The sequence below is a fragment of the Myotis davidii genome, unplaced genomic scaffold, assembly GCF_000327345.1.
Source record: "Myotis davidii unplaced genomic scaffold, ASM32734v1 scaffold509, whole genome shotgun sequence".
Lineage (NCBI taxonomy): Eukaryota > Metazoa > Chordata > Mammalia > Chiroptera > Vespertilionidae > Myotis > Myotis davidii.
The window spans coordinates 384,646-392,757 of record NW_006382996.1 but is presented as its reverse complement, the minus strand read 5'-3'; the positions used below and the strand labels follow the sequence as shown (position 1 = coordinate 392,757).

At 40.9% G+C, this 8,112-nt stretch overlaps 1 protein-coding gene across 3 annotated transcripts in view; it reads left to right on the top strand.

The window, feature by feature from the left end:
• The window catches only part of PYM1 (PYM homolog 1, exon junction complex associated factor), a 30,109-nt gene extending 22,392 nt beyond the window's left edge, over window positions 1–7,717 (top strand). For all 3 annotated transcript variants that reach the window (XM_006777830.1, XM_006777831.2, XM_006777832.2), the window contains exons 2-3: window positions 6,280–6,373; window positions 6,780–7,717. In XM_006777830.1, coding sequence (XP_006777893.1) covers window positions 6,280–6,373; window positions 6,780–7,263 — 578 coding nt within the window. In that variant the 3' untranslated portion in view covers window positions 7,264–7,717. The remainder of the gene's footprint in view (window positions 1–6,279; window positions 6,374–6,779) is intronic.
• The last annotated feature ends 395 nt before the right edge of the window (window positions 7,718–8,112 follow it).

The window sequence follows — 8,112 nt, the reverse complement described above, 5'->3', positions numbered from 1 at the left end:
CCAGGAAGAATTTTAAGTAGGAGTGTGACTAGTCCAATTCGTTCCTTTGCTTATGTTGTCCCTTATGCCTGAAATACTTCCTTTTCTCCTTTCCTCATAGTCCCACCCCATGCTTCCACCTGTCTAAATCTTGCTCATCTTCCAAAGTACACAACAGATGCTGTGTCCTTAAAACAACCTTAAAACTCACCTGGTCAAAAGTAATTTCACTCTCCTTTGTGTACCCACTCTCCAAGCCATTTAGGTTTGAAACCTAAAATAAGATATTTTTAAAACCCACAATATAACAACAATAATGGCAATTTTTATTTATTTTATTATTTTTTAAAAAATATGTTTTTATTGATTTCAGAGAGTGAGAGAGAGATAGAAACATCAATGATGAAGAGAATCATTGCTTAGCTGCTTCCTGCACACTCCATACTGGGGATCGAGCCCACAATCTGGGCATGTGGCCTTGACCAGAACTTAACCCACTCTAGCCACTAAGCCAAACCAGCTAAGGCTGTTTCATCAATTTTATTTTATTTTTTAATATATTTTATTGATTTTTTACAGAGAGGAAGGGAGAGGGATAGAGAGTTAGAAACATTGATGAGAGAGAAGCATCGATCAGCTGCCTCCTGCATACCTCCTACTGGGGATGTGCCAGCAACCAAGGTACATGCCCTTGACTGGAATCGAACCTGGGACCCTTCAGTCCGCAGGCTGGTCAGGGCTATTTTATCAATTTTAGAGAGAGGAAAGGAGAAAGAGAAAGAGACAACATCAATGTGAGAAAGAAACATTGATTGGTTGCCTCCTGTACACACCCTGACTGGGAATAGAACCCGAAACGTAGGTATGTACTCTGACTGGGAATTGAACCCACAACCTTTTGGTGTACAGGATGACACTCCAACCAACTGAGCAACCTGGTCAGGGCAATAATGGGAATTTTAAAAAAAGAAAAAGTATTTATAATCTAATCACCTCAACATAAATTTTCATGTTACATACTTTTTCCTAAACATACAAATATGCCTCTTGCTAAAATAAATAAATAAACTTACAAATATGTATGCTATAATTAAAATCATGGTGTGTGTATATATATATACACACACATATAAAATTATGCTTTGTATCACATTACATGATTTAAATTTTAAAAATCATTTAAAAACAATTTTATTGATTCTTTAGACAGAAGAAGGGAGAAGGGGAGAGAGAGAGAGAGAAAGGCATTGATGCAAGAGAGAACATCAATTGGTTGCCTTCTTTACTCCCCCTATCGGGGATTGACCCCACAACCCAGGCCTGTACCTTGACTGGGAATCGAACTGACAACCTTTTGGTGCACAAGAAGATGCCCAACCAACTGAGCTACACTGGCCAGGGCTTAATCATTTAAAAAAAATTTTTTTTTGTTGATTTCAGAGAGGAAGGGAGAGGAAGAGAGAGATGAAAACATCGTTGATGAGAGGGAATCATTGATTGGCTGTCTCCTGTAGGTTGGACCAAGCCCACAACCCAGGCATGTGCTTTGAGAACATCAATTGGTTGCCTTCTTTACTCCCCCTATCGGGGATTGACCCCACAACCCAGGCCTGTACCTTGACTGGGAATCGAACTGACAACCTTCTCAAGGCATGTGCCCTTGATCGGAATTGAACCTGGGACCTTTCGGTCCGCAGGCCGACACTCTATCCACCGAGCCAGACCGGCTAGGGCAGGGCTTAATCATTTTTAATGGGTGTATTATAAATCATTCCTGTATAACTGGATGTGAAGTTTGTTTTAATTTTTAGCTATTTATAGGTAATACCATTTTTATATGATTTACTTATTTTTTCCTGTTGGAACTATTTTCTTATGCTAAATTATCAAGATTAGGATAACGAAAACAAACTGTTTTGCATTATCTTTGACTTTAACCCCTAACCCAGTGGTTCTCAACCTTGGCTGCACATTAGAATCACCTGGGAATCTTTTTAAAATCCTGATTTCTGATTTTTAAAATCCGGAGGAGGAGGCCCAGAAATCAGGATTTTAAAAAGATTCCCAGGTGATTGTAATGTGCAGCCAAGGTTGAGAACCACTGCCCTAATCTATACCCTTTCCCCAATTAGTGAATTACCAAGTGTTGTTGATTCTTTGATAATGTACTCTTCCTTTCCATTCTCACAAGTTCAGCCAATTCTGTCCCTATGCCAGGATTATTGCGATCTTTTTTTTTCCTAGCTGATTTCCCCATCATCATGCCAGAGCACTGCTTTGGGTAAAAGATTCATTTGTTTGACAGATCCTTATTGAATGCATGCCTTGCAGCAGACATTATATCCCTTAACTGGCATTTCCAGGTATGAACATCCTCCCCTCATTTACTTTTGCACCAGCCCTCTGATCCAGCCGGACTGGTCTAGTCACCATCTCCTGAACATTCCATCTACATTACCATGTCTGAAATTTTGTTTTAGAATGAGCTTCTGTTTAGAATCCATTCTGCTTCCCTTTTCTCAGTTTTTGATTATTTCTTCAAAGCCCCACTCAAGTTTCAGCCCTCCCTCCCTGAAGCCTCTCAGTTTTTTCATTACTCAGTTTTTACTCTTGTCTCTGCACTTGATCTTAGACAAAAGGCCAAGAACCAATTTTTCTCTGTCTCTAAACTGTCACAGCTAAGCAAACAATATCTTCATTCTCTTTTTATTCGCAAGATAAAGCTCTGAATTCCTTGACCTTGTTTTTAAGGCTTTCTAAGATCTGGCCCTATTTTTTTTTAAATTGATTTCAGTGAGAAGAAAGGAGAGGGAGAGGGAGAGGGAGAGGGAGAAACATCAATGATGAGAATCAATCATTGATTGGCTGCCTCTTGCACGCCCTCTACTGGAGAGATCTGGCCCCATTTTTTATTTCCAACCTGGCTTCCTATTATTCCCTAAAATGAACTGTTTGATTCCTCTGGACTCCTCTACTTTCTTTCTCTTTTTTTCCCCCGTCTACTTTCTGTTCCTTAAATACTCCATGCCACCCTGGCTGGGTTGCTCCGTTGGGTAGAGCATCATCCTGATACATCAAAGTTGCTGGTTCAATCCCTGGTCAGGGCACATACAAGAATGGGTGAATGGGTGGAGCAATAGGTTGATGTTTCTTTCCCGTCCTCTCTCTCTAAAATCAATAAATAAAAAAATTAAAAAATATTCCATGCCCATTCCCACATCCATGCCTTTCTTTGCTCACGTTTGTTCTTTCTCCCATCCCTTTTAGCTGTCAAATCTTACTGATTTTCTTTTTGTTTTTTAAATGTATATTTAAAAAATATAGAGAAACATCAATAATCAGAGATAATCATTGATTGCTTATCTTCTGTATGCACCACACGGGACAGAGCCTGCAACCCAGGCATGTGCCCTAACCAGTAATCAAACCTCGATCTCCTGGTTCATAGGTTGATACTTAACCACTGAACCACACTGGCTGGGTACAGATTTTCTTTAACACTTTTTTTGTTTTAATTTATTAATGATATTTTCTTTTTGAACAACAACAACAAAAAACAACTCCTGTTACAATGTATAATCCATGTGGGAGGCCCATATACTTAGAAATGAGTAATACAAGATATGTACTAGTAGTAGTACAGGTGGGCAAAGGAAGTTTATAGTTTTATAGTTTGTATGAAAAAAAGACATGCAGGTTATGATTATTACAATAGCTTTATTAACTTGTGTTTTGAGTAGTCACCACTGTAAACCTGCTTTTGTCAAACCCTGCATATTTATATATATACATATATATATATATATATTCACATATATATGTATGTGTATATAGATATATAATTTTTTGTTAATGTTTTCTACCACCTGTCCCTCTTAAGGTAACTCAAATGTCCAGGACACTTGGAGGTTCCCTAAGACCTTTACAGGAAATCTACAAGCATAACTATTTTCAGAATATATAAGATGTTATTTGCCTATTTGCTAGATTGACATTTTCACTGATAAGCAAAAGCAGAAGTGGGTAAAACTGCTGGCCCCTTAGCACTAATCAAGGTAGTGGCACCAACTATACTCATCATTGTATTTTTCACTGCCATATGCTTGCAGTAAATAATGCCAGTTTTTCACTTAATATCTTTATTATTAATTTGATTAAACCCTGGCCCTTGAAATAAACATTTTTGTTTATTATATTTACTGGTTTTATTGAGATATAATTGACATATAACATGTAAGTTCAAGGTATACAGTGTGATGATTTGATATTTGCACATATTGTGAAATGTGTACCACAATGAGGTTAGTTAACACATCCTTCATCTCACAGTTACCATTTTGTTGTTATGGTGAGAACATTAAAGCGCTACTCTGATAGCAAATTGCAAATATACACTTCAATATTGGTAACTATAGTCACCATGATATACCTTAGATCCCTGGAACTTAACGCATCTTATAACTGAAAGTTATACATCTTTTTAATGTTCTCTCTGGACGAAATGGGAAATAAACGTGAAACATTTTGCTGCACACTGTGGATGGTGTCTCAAGGAAAAGTACTGGTGCAGCTGTACCAATTACAAGCTAAATAAGCTTCCTTTTCATAGAACACATTTTTACTTGAAAAAAACCACTGACAAACTGGTAAGTCAGACCTGGATATCTGATAGGCACTTTGCTGAAAATGAAGGAAGTGAGCCTGTCATTTTAAGGAAAACAACTGACAGTGTTTGTTGCAGTGATAAGATTCAAGCCTTCAAGTGAACATTAGAATTTTGGAAAACTTGTATCTGCCGCTGAGAGCTTGAAAGCTTTCCAATAAAACTTTTTTCCAATGATATTAACAAATATTGTATGGTTGAATGCATAATATTACAAAATAGGGGGAATCATGAAATAAAAAAATGTTTGAGGATCACTACCCATTTTTCTGCAACTTACTCTTTCACTTAGTATATTTTGAACACCAGTCAAGGTCAGTGCATTTATATCTAAAATTCTTTTCCAGTCCTGGCCGGTGGGGCTCGGTTGGAGTGTTGTCCCTTAAACCGAAAGGTCATGGGTTCAATTCCCAGTCAGGGCACATACCCAGGTTGCAGGTTTGATCCCTTCAACCAAGCTATGTTTTTCTCTCCCTCTCCTTTCCCCTCTCTCTAAAAATCAATAAAAACATATCCACCTGTGAGGATTAAGAAAAAAAAAACAGCCCTAACTGGTTTGGCTCAGTGAATAGAGCGTCAGCCTGCAAACTGAAAGGTCCCAGGTTCGATTCCGGTCAAGGACACATGCCCAGGTTTCGGGCTCAATCCCCAGTGGGGGGCTTGCAGGAGGAAGCCGATCAATGATTCTCTCTCATTATGGATGTTTCTATCTATCTCTCCCTCTTCCTTCCTCTCTGAAATCAATAAAAATATTTAAAAAAAAAAAAAAAACAGCAAAAAAACCCAATAAACTTCCATAGCAGCATGGTGTGCCATCATGGGGATGACCCATATCCATTTAATCATCCGTATATTAATGGCCATTCAAGTTGTTTTTCTCTTTTTGTTAAATAATGCAGCAACAAACCTTATTTTTTAATTATCACCCAAGGATATATTTTTTTAATTGATTTTTAAAGAGAGAGAGGAAAAGAAAGAGAAACATTGATAAGAGAGAGAAACATCAATGGATTGCCTCCCATACACAATGTGATTGCACCCTGACCAGGATGGAACCTGCAACCCGGGTATGTGCCCTGACTGGGAATCGAACCCACGACCTTTTGGTGCATTTGATGATAGTTCAACCAACTGAGCAACACCAGCCAGGGTGCAACAAACATTCTTTACATATATCCTTGTGCATTGATGCTTCTTATACCTATAGTATGGATTCCTAAAAGTGGCCTGTTTTTTACAATCCGTCTCAATAAAACTTCCCTTCTTACAACATCTCCTCTGGTCATTTCTCTTTGTTTTTACTCCTTTTTAGCCTCTTAATCATTTACTGTTTTTTGATGTGTACATGCTATTGTCTTGCTTTTAAAGACTCTTCCTCTGTGCCTGTCTTGCCTTGCCAACTAGATTATGAAACTAGAAATGGCCTGATGGAGGGATGGTGTGTTTTACAGTGTATAGACACTCAATAAATAATGACCGGGGCAGGATTGAAGGTTGTTATGAGAAAGGGACACCTTAATGGTTCCATTTAGTGTCCACATGGATGCTGAGGAAAGCTGTGTGCATTCATGTGTTCTTTCATCATGGGAATGATTTGAAAGTTAGAGTAACTCTCCAACTTGATTCTCTCATTTCAGGCAAGTACATTGCCTCAACACAGCGACCCGATGGGACCTGGCGCAAGCAGCGGAGGGTGAAAGAAGGCTATGTGCCCCAGGAGGAGGTCCCCGTGTACGTGGTTAGGCGTGAGGAGGGGGTATTTAACGGGTCCCTACAGAAAGAAAGAACATGTGTGCCTATGAGTTCAGGGAAGAATTTTCTGATGCCCAAATCTGAGGAATGGGAGGGGACAACTGAGAGGAGAGGCAGGGGTTGGGATACAGGGATGAGTGAGGGTTACAAAGGGCCTGGTCATGTTCCTATGGCCTCTGTTCATCAGAATCTCCAAATAGCATTCAGAGATCCAGAGCTCTGAGACCTAGGGACCCTCCTAAAACCTGCAAAGCTGAGGAAAGTTGGGGAGGGACCAAGGGGGAGAAAGCAAGCAGAGAGGTGAAAAGGGTAAAGTGATTTGGAAGGTTAAGAAAAGGGCTCTAAAGTCAGTAATTCTCTAACTGTTGACATCTGCTCCCTGCAGGTATGAGAACAAGTATGTGAAGTTTTTCAAGAGCAAACCAGAACTGCCCCCAGGGTTGAGCCTCGAGGCCATTGCTCCTGTCCACCCATCAAGGTCTGAAGGTGGGGAACCAGGCCTCTCCAAGACAGCCAAACGCAACATGAAGCGGAAGGAGAAGAGGCGGCAGCAGCAAGAGAAAGGGGAGGCAGAGGCCTTGAGCCGGACTCTGGAAAAGGTGTCCCTGGGAGAGACAGCTCAACTCCCCAGTGCTCCACAGGGCTCCCGGGCAGCCCCTACAGCTGCCTCTGACCAGCCTGACCCAGCTGCTATCACTGAGAAGGCCAAGAAGATAAAGAACCTAAAGAAGAAGCTTCGGCAGGTGGAAGAGTTGCAGCAACGGATCCAGGCTGGAGAGGTCAGCCAGCCCAGCAAAGAGCAGCTGGAAAAGCTAGCGAGGAGGAGGGCGCTGGAGGAGGAGCTCGAGGACTTGGAGCTCGGCCTGTGAGGCCTTTGGGGAACTGGGAATGGACTACAACAAACCATGGGGCTTTATGGGGTCCTGGGGAACATGGCAGCAGCAGTCAGGAGGGGTACCCCCCCCCCATACTGGCTCACTTCCATCTCTCATGGCCCCTCTGTCCTCCAGAGCCTAGCCTCTCCCTCATTCCTTCCCTTTTCTTCCAAACTCCTATTTTTTAGACATTTCCCCTTCCCATTCCCAGTGTTCAAAAACCTCAGTGACTCCCCCAGGCTCCTTTGCTGCTGATTTGGGTGTCTTATTCAAAAGAAAATTGGGTGGGTGGGACTCTCGGGAACTGAGGTTGAGGGTAGGGGGAGTATGCCCAAGTCTTGGAGTCTTGATTCCTGTTCACAGTGTTTATGGGTTATTTCCCCCTCAATACCTGACCTCTTTTTTTTTTTTTTTTTTAAGAACAGAATAAACAAGTAGACAAATTGTCTAGCTTTGCCTCTTTCTTTTCAGCTTCTAGTAGATATTTTATTCCTTCCAGTTTGGCACAGGAAGACAAGTTTTGGGAGTAATCATTTTTTAATTTTTTTTATTAATCCCCACCCAAGGATATCTTCCCATTGGTGTTTTAGAGAGAGTGGCAAGGAGGGGGAGAGACAGAAACATCCATATAAGAGAGAGACATGGATTAGTTGCCTCCTGCACAGGCCAGGGATCAAGTCTGCAACCAAGGAATGTGCCCTTGACTAGAACCAAACCCGGGATCCCTCAGTCCACTGGCCAATGCTCTATCCACTGAGCCAAACCAGCTAGGGCTAGAGTAATAATTTTTCATTTTTATTTTTTATTGATTTCAGAGAGGTAGGGAGAGAGAGAGAATCATTG